The 16,768-nt window shown below is 42.4% G+C and overlaps 1 protein-coding gene across 13 annotated transcripts in view; it reads right to left on the bottom strand.

Moving 5' to 3' along the window:
• CAST (calpastatin) overlaps window positions 1-16,768 on the bottom strand; it is a 513,209-nt gene that overhangs the window by 148,037 nt on the left and 348,404 nt on the right. For all 13 annotated transcript variants that reach the window (XM_069225757.1, XM_069225792.1, XM_069225782.1 and 10 more), the window contains 2 exons: window positions 14,796-14,921; window positions 1,736-1,837 (listed from right to left, as the gene is read on the bottom strand). In XM_069225757.1, the coding sequence (XP_069081858.1) occupies window positions 1,736-1,837; window positions 14,796-14,921 (228 nt within the window). The remainder of the gene's footprint in view (window positions 1-1,735; window positions 1,838-14,795; window positions 14,922-16,768) is intronic.

The raw sequence follows: 16,768 nt of genomic DNA, 5'->3' as shown, positions 1-16,768 counted from the left end.
ATCTAGAGTGAATATGGTCCCATAAGTGCAGTAGGTATAGTAGGTTGCATGCTCAGCTGCAATGTCCAGCTTGACAGACCGCCTAGCTAGCAAGCTTTGACACCTCAATTCTCTGTTGACAATTCCTCTGTGCTGACCAATGAAGAGGCTGCCACACGGCGCGCACTGTGCCCTAATGTGGTCACTATAAGTAATTTAATGTATGCTGCCGTATAACTCCATCACACCCGTGGGAAAATCTATATTTCTAAAATTAGAAACTTAATGATTGTTTAAATACTCGAAAATTTAGCAATGAAACTAGTGGCTGTCCTTTTTCTTCACACAACTATTGAAATATCAATCCAAGTGAGCAATACAATACTACTAGGGCATGACGCCAAAAAGTAATGAAAAAGGAGAGGAACTGTCTGCCATTAGATGCTATGCTGCTAGTTGATTACATTGCTTGTTATGCTAGTCAGAGGGACCCACTTTCATCTCTACCTACAAATCTATGAATTTTTACTGGGAAGTGATTGGCAAAGTTCTCCTAAGAACATACTAAGGCGTTATTGTGGCACAAATATGATAGGTGAGGCTCAATTCCTTCTTTAGGCTGTTTTGGGAAGTCCTTAAAGACCTGACTTTTTTTAACGCAATACCAAACAATCTAGTCGGAGTGTCTTTTTGCAGCAGTTATACACCATGCAAGGCTTGACAAATGTGCACCTTTATACATTTGTATTAACACAGCTTTACACGCTCAGAAGTGGCCAAATGGCTATAAATGCCACCTTTGGTACAGGTGGAATCAGGTTTGTATCCTAGCCTCAGCTGAAAATCCTGTGATCCTGGTCAAATAATTAATGTGCAATGTGGTCTGTTTCCATATTAAAGGGTTCACAAGCTCTATGGGTCCAGGTTGGCGCTATAAAAAATGAAAATAACTATTTTCTATTTTGTGAACCTGGTTCTTGAGATATTGTGCATTGTAAGTTCATATCAACTGTAAACGACATATGCCACGTTGCAATTAATAAAAGTTCCCAGTGAAAATTGTTTCAGTCGTGCGTCCTAAAAAGAGACACAGTTATTTCAGAACTTGTGCACACACTGAGCACTCTATCACTTGAAAAACTCATTCATTTCAGATAGTAACCATTTCCCAGATGACGTACAGTTTATTTTCAAGGAACAGTTGAATATTACGTTATTTAAAAGTTGTGACTTCCTAAAGGGTATTTCTAGAAAATGTACATAGTAATCAAGGTGTTAGTTCATTTTCGAGATGTGCACGTGTGTGTGTGTGTGTGTTTATGTATATGTAGGATAGCACAAAGCTGATTGACAGCAAATGACTGCTGTACATAACGATGATAAAAGCTTGGATGTTGTCCAATTTTCTCCTTAGGTTTTTGTTAGAGGAAGCTGTTTACGTTTGATCATTTTACAATAAGCACCCCCTTCATTTATTCCGACTTTGCCTACTGTCTGAACTAAGGATCCTTTTAATGTATGACGATCCTCGCTATTTAGCCGTGTAGTTAGAATGCTGCAGAAGTGAGTCAAAAATATGCAGTTCAACAATTCAATGGCAGCATTTCATGATGTCTAAACTATATTGCAGTTGTGTACATAACTAAGTGAATGCGACCGTTAATAACATTTTTCACCTATTCAATACATATAATTCACATTAAAGAGTTATTTTAAACTGAACCCTATTTTATGTTGTGGATGATGTGTTCCTTACCTTCACTTTATCCACAGCAGGTTTTGTTTCTGTCGGTTTTCGCTCACCCGTCCCTAAAGTCGCAGACAATGCATCTAGTGGGTCTGATGGGACCGGTGCTTTCTGTAAAAAGTTAAAAGAAATAATAGTTACAACAAGGCAGAACAATTATAATACTGTTTTTCATTTTTTCTGGTAGTCCTGGGTTCAAGAAGTGGAGTAGGGCTTAGGCAGAATGGTAGGTCTCTGGGGGTTCAAGGCAGGCTTCAGACAGCAGAGCGTTCTTCTGAAGTACACAGCAGGTCACAGGAGCAGAGATTCCTCAGAGTCATTCCGCAGGTCCAGAAAGTGAATCTAAGAGTGGGTCTGAGGGTCCTATTTTTATACCTGGTGTCATCTTTGAAGTAGACATTTCTAGAGAATTCCTTTTGCTTATGGTTTCCTGCTTTCCCGGCCATAACTCCAGGCTGGCCATCTGAACAATGAAGTGGTGTGAAATCATTTGTGTGAATGCAGGGCACAGCATACTGATTTCCCCAGCTCCGTCCCCCCATCCTGCCAGTGATGGCCCATCGAGGCACACCCAATTCCTCTATTGTGCGGCTGACTGGGAAGAATAAAAGTCCAACTGCCAACTACATTCAGCCATCTGACCCAGAACCAGGCTGCGGGCACAAAATAGCTAGGGCAGGTAAATGCCAACTTTCTGAAAAGTGGCATTTTCAAAATTGTAACCTCAAATCTGACTCCATCATTAAAGGGGGTTTTAAGTTGCAATTTCTTGGATACTAAACATGAATTTCGTACCTGCTTCTAGTCAAAAATAGCACTTATTAAATGTAATGTAATAAGGTAACCCAAAATTATGTTAGGAGAGATGTACACCTCATAGTTTGTGTGTTTTTCACTACCAGGACATGCAAAAGCTAAAAGTACATGTCCAACCTTGTAATTACAGTGTGCCCTGTCCTATGGGCTACCTAGGGCCACCTTAGGGGTGAATAATATGCAATAAAAGGGGACTTTAAGGCTTGGCAAGGCGGTTGTATTGTTAAGACAAATTGGCAGTTTTAAATGGCATACTTCAGACATATTTTAAGGGGCTACTTAAGTGGGTGGCATAATATGTGCAGCACACCCACTAGAAGCATTTCATTTATAGGCCCTGGCTCTACAAGGGACTTATACGTAAATTAACTATGCCAATCAGATGTAAGCCAATTTTACCAGACTTTAGGAAGTCAGCACAAGCACAGTAGCACTGGTTAGCAGTGGTAAAGTGCACAGAGCCCTAAAGCCAGCAATAACGAATTCAGAGAAATAGTAGTGAGAAGGCAAAATGTTTGGTGAAAAACACCCTAAAGCAGACAGGTCTAATAGTGTGCACATGGGAGGTTCTGAATGCGATCAGCCCAAGTATCCTAGAAGCCAGGGGTCTCTCAGACTGTAGAACATTAATCCCAAGCATTTCTTTTTAGACACACACACACACACACACACACACCTCAGCCAGTCTCTGAGGTCTACGGCACCCTGGACATATACATTTCTACAACAGAGGACTATGCACAGAAAGATTCACAGGCATGAGTACAAACCAAAGAGAAAAGATATGTATGCCACTGCTCATTTAACAAAATTTCAACTGGCAACTGCTTTTCCATGCCTCCTTCTACCTGCACATACAGTACTGTCCCTCTTAAGTGAAAGACCCCTGAAATACATTGCATTTGGAAGGTGGTGGACTAGCCTCCTTTGATACTGGGCATGCAAATGGGCTGATGGTCCAGTAATCAAGTGCATGGTGCCTGTCTTTCATCATGCTACCAAACAATAACAGTCCTTAAGATGACTCCAAGCCACCACAGACATCAGTGCCCCCAACCCTTTATTGGCAGCCTCTCACCAAAACAAAACTTAATGAGTTCTGCAACCTAAAGTTCTAGTGTACGTCATTTGACCCAACTGGCCAGTACAGCCCAAAGATGGAACAAGAGGCCCTACTGCAACTCAGGGCTGTCCAGCATTTATAAGTAATGGGAAAGACAAAAGGTAGGAGCTGCACTTAATACACATATCATTGGATGCCACCAACTGAACTATGCTTCACCAGCGTCAGCTGTTGAACTGTTTCTCTAGCTCCGAAGAGCATCTTACCATAGTGGTTAATGACAGGTCATTTCAGGAAAATCAGGGTAACTGAAAATGTGGCAAGAACCAACCAAATTCAAGTGCACATTTCGTATTTCTTGTTTTGCTGTCTAGTCAGCTGTAAACAAGCATGAAGTATTTCAGAATCTCCTTAGATGGCAAACATCCCACAAAAATCAGTGGGGCTCCCAGTCTGTCTCTGACTAACTCAGCTATGACTCAGTCAATCAGAGGCTGCAGCCTGTCTTCCTGAGCTAGATAAAAGATATGCAGGATGGGAACACGGGACAATTATTTGCTGCATGTGCGCATAGTTGTCACACTCGTGGTCCCTTCATCTGTGTAAGTATTTCCTCTCGCAAGCCACAGGTAGTGCTGCTGAATCAAGTGGGTGAACACAAACAGGTTGTTGATCCAAACCACAACACAGAACGGCCTGGCTACAAAGGCCTGTCCTGGGGTAGTAGGCAGGAGGAATGAACGGTGCAGGGATATGCGCAGGCGCACAACTGTCCAGTCGCCAGCGAAAGTTAGGGCTGACTCAGTGACAATTCCTAGCTTAAAGATACATAATCAGACCCCAAGTCAGATGTATCATAATCTCATACTCATAGGAAAGTGAGGGATCCCAGTCATGACAGACTGCACACATACTCTAAGAAGGGTCAGTAGGTAGCATGACTAATCTGTTAGAGATACAAAGGCATGTACCTAATGACTTGTCAGCTATCACTAACCACCAGAAATGGGGAGGGAAGCTCACATTAGAACTCCTATCCACAGCACTGGAGACTTTTCTGCAGGTCAGCATCCATTTCATAAGGAGCAGCTTAAGGATTCTTATGATGTGGGTCTTCTCAGGAGGAAACAGACCAGCTGCACTACAGCCAATTAAATCCGACTCTGGGCAGCAAAAGATTACTGCACCAGCATCGGAAACCCTAGTCACTACATAACCAGTCAATTAATTTGAGATAATTGTGCATGTCTACTGTATATCATGTTTTACTTGCTTCAGAAAGTATGGGGTTTCCTTTTTTTGGAACTTTAGGAACTGAGGCATTTAAAAGGTAATACAGCAAATAAATCACCATTTAACAACGCAGCTGAAGTGTAGGCAAAACAAACAGCTGTTTTCTAAGTTACTATAATAAATACAATTAAAAATCACACTTTAAACTAGTTTTATCACTGAAGAGAGGAAGTATTTTAGGAAGAGAATCGTGTACACAGGCTTTGTGCAGTCACTCATAGTGAAGGGAGCCATTGGGTAAAGTAGGCTGACCATTTGCCCCGTGCTGCATACTGTGGTAGGCAGGAGCACAACGTGAATAACAATTAAACAGACCAAATGATGATGCCCACTGGCTAAGAACCGCTCTATGATTCTATATTATGTCTTGAATGTCGTTTAGAAAAACAAAAGTCTAGTGAGACAAGTAAACCTGTCTCAAAGGCCAGACCTGAAAATCAGCACAATGCACATCACACTTTTGAATGTATAGTTCCTGAAGTCAAAGGAAACCCTTAGTGCATTAGTATACAAATAGACATTTTTGGCATAACCAAAATTCCACTCCTTATGACAAACACGTCTTGTGAGAGAATTTATGACAACGTGATCCTAACACAATTGTAAAACCATAACTGTTTTTTGGTACTGCTGAGAAAGTTATTTTTCTGTTATAAATTCAAATAAATGTAGGTACGATTGTAGTTTTGTTTTTGAGCGCATGTGTGCAACAGTTGGGTGGAGGTTTCTACCAGGGCATTTACCACCCAGGCGATCTCCTACATGCGTAACCTCAATAACTAAACATCTGTCCTCATTACAGGTCTCCCTGTAGCAAATCATACGTCAAACCATGTGCGGGCCTCTGCAGGCACCAGCCATTTAATAGCACTAAGATCCCTTACAATTGGCCGCAGCCCTTTGAACCAATGTTAAGTAAAACCAACATTTGCACTATAAACATATATCGCCGTTTCGGTCACTTTCAAAAGCCCATCTGTACCAAAATAGCACACTATTGCGCTGCCCCAGCTGAATTATAAATTAATGGCGGTTTCTGTAAATTATTAATGTGCAATCTATCAAGAAACAATGCTTTGTTCAATACTGCATCTCAAGTACTGTTTTTGTAGACTCACATTGCAGGTTTACAGAAACCATCCTTTCATGGTGCTTCGTTTGAACAACTGTGCCAAAACGCATACAATCAATCAATGGAGGCATGGCACAAAAAAGGGTTGGCACAGTTGTGCGACAGAGTTAAGGTCCCTTTACCTCTGGTCACCAAGTTGAATAAGAACTTTGTTGGTAGTTATCAGAAATCATCCCCATCTGATCGTTTGCTTGTTACCCTAAGTAAAGCGACAGGTAGCCAGTGAGTGCAGTGTCCTCTGAGCCGCTCTCATCTTTATAACCAAAGCAGGCTTACATCTTGTGTAGAAACGGGTAGTCAGACTTTGAAAGTACGTCACCGATAAAGCTGCAGGCGTGTTTGTGGCGAGAATTCCTACCCTCTAAAGAGAATTCCTACCCTCTAAAGAGAATTCCTACCCTCTAAAACAGTGCACCATTCCCACATATTCTGAGAATACCAACCAGTTACTCCCAAGCTGGAATCTGATGCTCAATTGATATAAAGAGGTTCCGTTTTCCACAAACCAGCATAGACCGTTTTTGGTCTCTCATCCCGCATGTATTGCTTTGAGTTACTCCAGTGCTCCATTAAAAAACTATTTGAACTGTCACAGAAGGTTATGAATTCGAACATGGGCCTCATTTTATCTCACATTCTCGCGCTGACAGGACAGTGATTGCTTGATTTGCATTATACCTGATAAATGGTCTGTCTAGGGGCATGATCACAAAACATTTTTTTACCTGGAGCTATTCCATATCCTTTGTGGTAACTTAAGGCAGCGACTTACCATTGTATTATGAAAGCAGGTTTCGGATGGTGATAAAGGGTGACAACAACGGTTGTGCATATGTGTTGTGTGGCATGTTCTTGTGGCAATGATGCATTTTAGTGCTGTTGAACTTTTGTGCTGTATTATTGCACTTGGATGTCTTTCGTTTTACTGGGAGTAGTTGTGTTGCTTTCATGTTTTGCCTGTTTTGTTGTGCCAATTGTGTTTAACATGCTTTGTTACTTTGTGTTGTGTATGTTATTTTGTTATGTTCTATTGTTTACCTTTGAGATCCCAACAGATCCTGCTATAATTCCAAGTCCATTAGCACATGGCTTTAGAGTGTAGGAGACAAGCAACCAAATACCACTTTCTAAAGTGCTAAAATAGCACTACTCTAGCTCTTCAACTATTTACGATACTTGTCAACCCCAAACTGTGGGTGAGTCTGCCTTACCTTGTACTTCCAGTGCCCACTTTCTGTCATATCACCCTCGGTGTTTTCGCTAGAAGCTTAATAGTATTCTCATGTACTGGACTAGAGACTCAGTGCTGTACACCGGCCTCAGCTTTGAGCTCTAACAGCTGACTTCATCGCAGGGTATGTAGCCGGACACTGGGTTTACTGCATTATACTGACAAGCCTCAATACCAGACCTCCAGGGCATGCCTAACAGACTGCATTGCCTTAAGTGTAGACAAGCAACTGTATATACATTCTGGATCTTATTAAAAACCTAAAATCTGTTTTCACAGTGTTTAGACAAACAATAAAACAAGGAATTTAAACTGCAGTCAACTACTGAACTTGTGGAAAGCGGAGCTTGGCTAGGGATATATATCGTTCTTGCTACGCTTCCACAAAAAAGGTCTTGATGAACTCCAGAATTATTTTACACAAATATCGCTCCCCACTACCCTTCACAAAAATAATCTTTAACTTGCAAATCATACCCTAACTGGTTCGAGATGTTATAAACATACTGCATCACAATCCTTTATTTTACAAAATGGCGCCTGCTGCAGCACACAAAAAAATTATAGCACTTATTGTAAACAAATAGTAAGAATCAAGAAAAGGTCTTCAACGTTAACGCTCCATTAGCACCTCCTACCCTTTATGTTGTGTAACCACCAACTTCCTTATTCTTGTGAGTCCTTCCCTATCGCTGTCTTCGTGGTCAGCAGCACCCATTTTCCTGACTCTTAGAGCCATCTGGAGTCAAACTGTGCATCTGTGATCATTTGTTTATCAGGCTGCATGAGCCAGGGCTCTTTATCAAGTCAAGTTATTGTGTCAGGACAGAGCTTGACCTTTACATCACACATATGCCACTGTGATGCTGTAAGTCTCCTAGGTAATTACATTTTTATGGTGTTTGTTCTTCTCTGGCAGCAGCACAGCTGAGAGGAGGTGTAAAGAAATGGCTCCCTGTTGCAGTTACCCCCCACTTTTTGCCTGATACTGATGCTGACTTGACTGAGAAGTGTGCTGGGACCCTGCTAACCAGGCCCCAGCACCAGTGTTCTTTCACCTAAAATGTACTTTTGATTCCACAATTGGCACACCCTGGCATCCAGGTAAGTCCCTTGTAACTGGTACCCCTGGTACCAAGGGCCCTGATGCTAGGGAAGGTCTCTAAGGGCTGCAGCATATCTTATGCCACCCTGGGGACCCCTCACTCAGCACAGACACACTGCTTGCCAGCTTGTGTGTGCTGATGAGAACAAAACGAGTAAGTCGACATGGCACTCCCCTCAGGGTGCCATGCCAACCTCACACTGCCTATGCAGTATAGATAAGTCACCCCTCTAGTAGGCCTTACAGCCCTAAGGCAGGGTGCACTATACCATAGGTGAGGGCACCAGTGCATGAGCACTATGCCCCTACAGTGTCTAAGCAAAACCTTAGACATTGTAAGTGCAGGGTAGCCATAAGAGTATATGGTCTGGGAGTCTGTCAAAAATGAACTCCACAGCTCCATAATGGCTACACTGAATACTGGGAAGTTTGGTATCAAACTTCTCAGAATAATAAACCCACACTGATGCCAGTGTTGGATTTATTAAAAAATGCACACAGAGGGCATCTTAGAGATACCCCCTGTATTTTACCCAATTGTTCAGTGCAGGACTGACTGGTCTGTGCCAGCCTGCTGCTGAGAGACGAGTGTCTGACCTCATGCGGTGAGAGCCTTTGTGCACCTCCCCCCTGCAGGAACTGTAACACCTAGCAGTGAGCTTCAAAGGCTCAAGCTTCGTGTTACAATGCCCCAGGGCACTCCAGCTAGTAGAGATGCCTGCCCCCTGGACACAGCCCCCACTTTTGGCGGCAAGTCCAGGAGAAATAATGAGAATAACAAGGAGGAGTCACTGGCCAGTCAGGACAGCACCTGAGCTGAGGTGACTCTGACTTTTAGAAATCCTCCATCTTGTAGAAGGAGGATTCCCCCAATAGGGATAGGAATGTGACCCCCTCCCCTTGGGAGGAGGCACAAAGAGGGTGTACCCACCCTCAGGGCTAGTAGCCATTGGCTACTAACCCCCCAGACCTAAACACGCCCTTAAATTTAGTATTTAAGGGCTTCCCTGAACCTCAGAATTTAGATTCCTGAAACTACAAGAAGACGACTGCTGAGCTGAAAAACCCCTGCAGAGGAAGAACAGAAGACACCAACTGCTTTGGCCCCAGACTTACCGGCCTGTCTCCTGCCTTCCAAAGAAACCTGCTCCAGCGACGCTTTCCAAGGGACCAGCGACCTCTGAATCCTCTGAGGACTGCCCTGCTTCAAGAAAGACAAGAAACTCCCGAGGGCAGCGGCACTGCTCCAAAAGAACTGCAACTTTGTTTCAAGGAGCAGATTTAAAGACCCCTGCAAATCCCCGCAAGAAGCGTGAGACTTGCAACACTGCACCCGGCGACCCCGACTCGACTGGTGGAGAACCAACACCTCAGGGAGGACCCTCCGGCGACTCAGAGTCCGTGAGTAACCAAAGTTGTCCCCCCTGAGTCCCCACAGCGACGCCTGCAGAGGGGATCCCGAGGCTCCCCCTGACCGCGACTGCCTGAACTCCATTTCCCGACGGCTGGAAAAGACCCTGCACCCGCAGCCCCCAGCACCTAAAGGAACGGAACTCCTGTGCAGGAGTGACCCCCAGGAGGCCCTCTCCCTTGTCCAGGTGGTGGCTACCCCGAGGAGCCCCCCCTTGCCTGCCTGCAACGCTGAAGAGATCCCTTGATCTCTCATTGAAAACCATTGTAAACCCGACGCGTGTTTGCACACTGCACCTGGCCGCCCCCGCGCTGCTGAGGGTGTACTTTTTGTGCTGACTTGTGTCCCCCCCGGTGCCCTACAAAACCCCCCTGGTCTGCTCTCCGAAGACGCGGGTACTTACCTGCTGGCAGACTGGAACCAGGGCACCCCCTTCTCTCCATTGAAGCCTATGTGTTTTGGGCACCTCTTTGACCTCTGCACCTGACCGGCCCTGAGCTGCTGGTGTGGTGACTTTGGGGTTGCTCTGAACCCCCAACGGTGGGCTACCTTGGACCAAAAACAGAAACCTGTAAGTGACTTACTTACCTGTGAAACCTAACAATACTTTACCTCCCCCAAGAGCTGTGAAAATTGCACTGTGTCCACTTTTAAAACAGCTTATTGTGTTTTATGTAAAAAGTATACATGCTAATGTAATGATTCAAAGTTCCTAAAGTACTTACCTGCAATACCTTTCAAATGAGATATTAGATGTAGAATTTGAACCTGTGGTTCTTAAAATAAACTAAGAAAATATATTTTTCTATAACAAAACCTATTGGCTGGATTTGTCTCTGAGTGTGTGTTCCTCATTTATTGCCTGTGTGTATGTACAACAAATGCTTAACACTACTCCTTTGATAAGCCTACTGCTCGACCACACTACCACAAAATAGAGCATTAGTATTATCTCTTTTTGCCACTATCTTACCTCTAAGGGGAACCCTTGGACTCTGTGCATACTATTCCTTACTTTGAAATAGTGCATACAGAGCCAACTTCCTACAGGAGGGCAGTCAGGAGGAATGTGTTTCTGTAGTGCAGTTTCAGCCCTTTCACCCCCTCCCTTTCCATCATCAACTTCAGAGATACTTTAACATGACCCTGGTTCAGAGAATAGTGGTTTTGTCATTCTAATCCCTAGTTTAAAGGTTCATAGACTTGATAGATATGATGTAGTCTTTTTTAAGCTCACCTACTCCTGTTTTCTTATTACTCTCTCTAATTCCTGCTCATGGCCCTGTCAGTTTTCATTAGACTTTACATGAGGAGTTGTTACATCAAGGTAAGTACACTGGGAGTGCCTTTAGATTGTGTTTTTTTACATCATAGTGCCTTTACTTCGCTGGGAATTTTGTAACCAATATTTCTAGCTTTATATATTTCAGTTCCAAAAGTTAACCTTATTATTCATTTTAAATCATTATTTAATTATTAAACATTAGAATAATAAATATTTAATTTAATTCACACTTAATGTTTATGTAAAAATAAATGTATTTATTTAAGACACTGTAATTTTAATTTATCTTTTCCTGAACCCTAAAACCCTCTTCCTAACCCTTAATGCTTCCTTAACTCTACAACTTCTTATTGCCCACCAATGTTATCCATGAACCAGAAAATCTTACTACTCCTTACCGCTACCCTTCCCTGACCCCTAAAAACCCTTACTATACCTTAATGCTCCCCATCCCTGAACCTGAAAATCACTTACTACTCCTTAACACTACCTTCCCTGAAAAAGTAAAACCCCCTTACTATACCCTACCGTTACCTATCCATGAAACCTAAAAACATCCTTACTACCCTTTATAGCTACTTATGTCTTAATCATTCAAGCCTTTTACTATCCCTTAAAGCTACATTTCCTTGAACGCGGAAACTCTTAATGCCTGCCACTGCTACCCATCCCTGAGCCTTAAAACTCCCTTATTACTTCTTAACACTACCCTTCCCTGAGCCCTAAAAGCTCCTTACTACCCCTTAATGCCATCTTTCCCTGAACCCTACAAACCTTTACTAAATTACTGATTCCACTGGTAGCTCCTCATTTCTAAGAGGACCCTGCGGGTCCCACTTGTCACCTCTTTCACCACCTCCCTCCCCACAGGTATCAATAAGCCCAGTATCAGTATCTCTAGTGAGGAGTTACCAGGTGATATCACCGCTGTTGGTATAAGGCCCTTTGTGATGTCAAGCAACACAAAACAGCTCAACTCTTTAAAGAGTGTTAGAAAAGTATTTTACATCAGTAAGCACTTTCAGGACTCTGATGGAATACATCCTACTGTTATGTACAGTGGAGCAAAGCTGACTGACATTTGGGAGGAATGAGAACTGCACCACTAAGGGATTCACTTCCAGAATATTGGTTTGTTTACTGTTATTCTATGATTTGGTAATATTGTTATCACAACTCGTAATTATGACAGTACTAAATTTCAAGAGAAATGGGCAAGCATTGTTTCGGTCTGTTTTTACGCCACAATTGGTGCATAATTTTGCACTAGTTTTTATTTTTGCTTGTGCTCCGATACTAGTAGGCACAGAATGCAGTACTCTTCCCTAAATATAAAAATAGCGTTTAATGCACTAAAACCAATTTTCCAAACATTTCTTCACACTTTTTACAGCTTCTCACATACTCTATATCAAAGTAGAATGTCTGTGAATGATAAACTACAGTAAATATCAGTCCATGACAATTCTAATTTTTGTGAAATAATGTCCTATCTTTTCTTTTTAGTTCTAGCTTGACAGAGCAGCTGTCTGGGTGACATATATTTACCAGTTCTTTAAAATATGCATAGAGTAGCCTTCAGCGTGACTCCAGGGAGAGCAGTATTACTCTCTCACTTCATGCTATCAGCTGGCAATGTATCTTTCCGCCTTCAAGGAAGTGCTTCCATTAGAAGGCAGAGAAACCATTCCAAATCTGAAAAATGAACTCAACTATGCTGTTTGTCACATTCAGTTATTTTCCTCCTAAATGCTTTCTTCACTTAAAGAAAAACATGTTTTAATACTTTTTCCAAGTATTGGCACAGTCAATAGGATAGGCTTTAATGTGATAAACAACATTTGTGCATCAAAGCATGAAAACAGAACTTGTGAATAACCGTGTTTACAATTAATGCACATTAAAGCCAGACCTGTTGCCTTTGCCAATGCTTGTTCCAACTTTCATCATAACTGTCTTTTTTTACCCTGTCTCTTGAGTGACAATCTTTCTGCCATCTGTCTCTTGCCTACTCTAGTTCGGTGTTCATCCCCTTCCACTACAGTCACCCTCAATCAGGTAGTAGATAACCAACTTCTCCACCGATAAGGAACATGTTACATGCCCCAGCCTGTCCAAATCTTCTTACTCTCAGTTGTGTTGTCCTGTTTAACCCTGCACTCTGCTTATGAGTGCACCAAAGGTCGGAACTAGGTGCTTGCTATCCACTGACCACATCACTAGCACTGCACGAGACTGAGAGAAAATCACACAAAGGTCATAAGTAAAACAGATGTAGGATGGAAGTAGGCAATGGACCCTGATTTGCTTTCTAAATTACGGATTATTTATTTAATTGTTTTGTAAAGCACCGGTTTGTGACAGAAGCCACTTCAGAGGAGCGCGGCACTTAATGCTGCCAGCCACTACTAATCCAGACTTTAAGTGGAAACAAATCAACCCCATCTTCACTCTTTCGTTTACAGGTTCCTTCACAATCCTGTGAGTGGTAGTCGCCATCCCTTCGCACAGTGCACACACCGCTATCTAGAGCTTTACACGGACATGTCCTCTGATTTTAAAGCATTGTTAACTGATCGCTCTTCAAAGCTAGCATTGCCTAGAACTGTTCATTGGCGAGGGATCGGACACCAGGATACAAGGTCAATTTAAGAGGAGAAAGTGCAGGAACAGCTTTAAATGCACAAGAGATAGTTGTATCATTTGGTCTCCTTCAGTGAGTCAATGCATTCAATGGTCGAAAATTAATGCCAGTAAAACCTGTAGAGTGACCACTAGGGTACAGAAGAATGTGGTTGATATATTACAAATAAGCCGTCTGCCTAAGAAAAAATCCATGCATCGTTCCTAGCCGCCATACTACGAATAAACATAGGACATGACGGTATGGTGGCTCAGCGCGATAAGTAATCCCTGTTGAGATCTCTGTGTGATCTACTGACAGGAGGTGAACCTGCATGAAGAGTGTAGCAGCAAACGCTACCCTTCAAGATGTTCAGTATTTCTCCCTCCACAGGTTTTCTTTTCTTTTTATAAGGGACAAATGATGCACTTTACAGCATAGTTTCCCAAAGCACTTTATTAAAAGCAACAGCCTTTACGAGTGGTTCTGAAAGGAAATATTCCAATAAATCATACAGGAAAAAGGTGGGGAAAGGGACCTTGAATAGTGATTTTCCCCTGGAAAATTAACTGTAAATTATTAAAAAGTACTTCCAGGCAGAAGGGGCGCACCTAAAATATGTTGTCGTTCCGGACAAGTACACAGGGCCTCGGTGAATTATTTATTAATGGGCACGTTTTGCTGTGAATTCGTTTCAGTTTTGGTGCAAAAAACTAACTGAAACCATTTATTCTAAAGAAGAAACAACTTCATCATACCAAAAACTAGTAAATGAATTAAACACAAGTAAGCAGAATGTAAATAAAATGTGGTAGAGTTTATTAAAAGTTTAGTGTTACTTCAGTAGTACTCAGGATAGAGTGGCAGGGTAGTGCCGGGGCTTAATGGGCACGCAGTGTGTAAGTGGGATGGCACAGATTAGAATATGGGAGGACCCAACCCACCATTTCATATTTTCTTTTTTGTAACCAAGTAAAAGTCAGACAAAGCCCTAACCATCTCTAGCAATGTAAACGCCATATAAAGCACAGGTTGATAGCTAGTGCCGATAGTAACTATAATAAAAGTGAATCAGTGCGGTAAGTTAGGAGCTGTTCACAGATCACTTACTGAAGGCGTAGTGCCTGTGGCTGGAGCTTTTGAAGGTGGAGCTGCAGATTGGACAGCAGAAACTTTGGCACACGTGCTCACTTCTTCTGATGGGGCAACATTTGGCATCTTCTTATCCACTTTGTCCTAGTGTGGCAAAAATCAGAGAAGGTTCAACTGTTTAAATGTCAAAAAGTCATGTTCGAGGAGAGTCACAAGCTGCCCAATGAGAACTCACAATTATTAAACCATAGACCGGGAAACAGTCACGCTAGCCCCGCACATTTAACAAACATTTTTATCCTCTGTAACGTGCCATAAGCACAAAAATACCTGACCTTAGATTTCAAAATCTCATCTGTCTTTCTCTTGAGTTTAGTATTCTGTACAGGATGATACTCTATATTTAAGCAAGTTCCTTTTCCTTCCTTTTCTCTCTTTTAGATATTTTTGCTAGGCTTGTGGTGTGTCTCCAGAGTTCACTAAAGCTCACATTCACAAAACAATGCGTTTTCTAAATTTTAGTGCTATGTAAATTCTTCTCGTGTGTATTTCAAAATATAGATCGCAGCAATATTTATTTTTCTTTCATTTACATCCCTCCTATAGCTTCAGCACCAAAACAAGAGAGTTTTTACCATCTAAGCTACAGTGCAGCAGTTCTGTTTGTGAATATGAAAGGTTTGTACCACAATCATTAGAATCAGGAAATATAAGCAACCTGTCTATTTAATCTAATGAAAGAAGAGCAGTCGTGTGTACTGTAATCAACAATTGGAATCATTAGAATTAACTTTAGTGCTAATGGGACGGGTAGCAATGAACCCACATATACAGTGACCATGTGACTTTCTTAAAGTACTTAACATTTTATGAATAATTCATTGTATGTGTGTTGGACCTGGCACTTTTCGCATGGTTATCCCCAAACTTTTTGCCTTCTTCCTCCTAATTTTTCTGACCTGTTTTTGTTGACTTTAGGACTCTGGGCACTTAACCACTGCTAACCATGGCTATAGTGCATATGTTCTGTCTAAACTGTATTGGTGATTGGTTTATCCATGTTCGGCATATATGATTTACAACTAAGTCCCTAGTATATTGCACCATGTGTACCCACTGCCTGTAAATCAAATGCTACTAGTGGGCCTGCAGCATTGATTGTGCTACCCACAAGAGTAGCCCTATAAATATGTCACAGACCTGCCACTGCAGTGTCTGTGTGGGCAGTTTTAAACTGCCATTTCGACCTGGCAAGGGCACCCACTTGGCAGGCCCAAACCACCCCTTTTGCTACTGTAAGTCACTCCTTAAGTAAACACAAGGCAGCCCCATGGGCAAGATGCAACATTTGTAAAAGGTAGGACATTTACTGGTGTGTTTTACATGTCCTGAAATACTGCTAAATTTGGGTTTCACTATTGTAAGGAACATCTATCCCATATGGTAACATGAGGATTGCCTTTAAATATATTTTAAGTGCAATTTCCCATTGGGAGCAGATGGAGATGTAGAGTTTGGGGTCTCTGAACTCACAATTTAAAAATACATCTTTTGGAAAAGGGGGTTTTTGAACTGTAGGCTTGTAAATGCAACTTTTTTTAAAGTGGGCATTTTCATGCTTAACCATCCTGTGCCTCTGCCTGTCTGTGGAATACACATCTGGGTGAGGATGACAGTTGGGCTGTTTGTGCATTCACTCAAGACAGTCACCACGCTGCGGTGTACCCTGCATATCCTGATAGACCATCACCTGGTTGATAGGTCTTCCCAAGCTAGAGTGGTGGGAGGAGCTGACACTTGCACCTGAATAGGGCTCTGCCTGTCCTCACACAAAGTAGTCTCGAACCTCCTGAAGTGTGTTTGGGGCCATGGCAGGGAAAGGCATGGCCTTGTGCACTACAAAGACTTACCTTTGAAGTTTGCCTACTTCAAAGACAGTGATGGGTATAAGAGCTGGATGCTGTAGGAAGGACTGCCACTCTGCCTGTTGC

The sequence above is a fragment of the Pleurodeles waltl genome, chromosome 1_1 (genome assembly GCF_031143425.1).
Source record: "Pleurodeles waltl isolate 20211129_DDA chromosome 1_1, aPleWal1.hap1.20221129, whole genome shotgun sequence".
Taxonomy (NCBI): domain Eukaryota; kingdom Metazoa; phylum Chordata; class Amphibia; order Caudata; family Salamandridae; genus Pleurodeles; species Pleurodeles waltl.
Note: the sequence above shows the minus strand (reverse complement) of the source record. Positions and strands in the feature narration are given on the sequence as shown.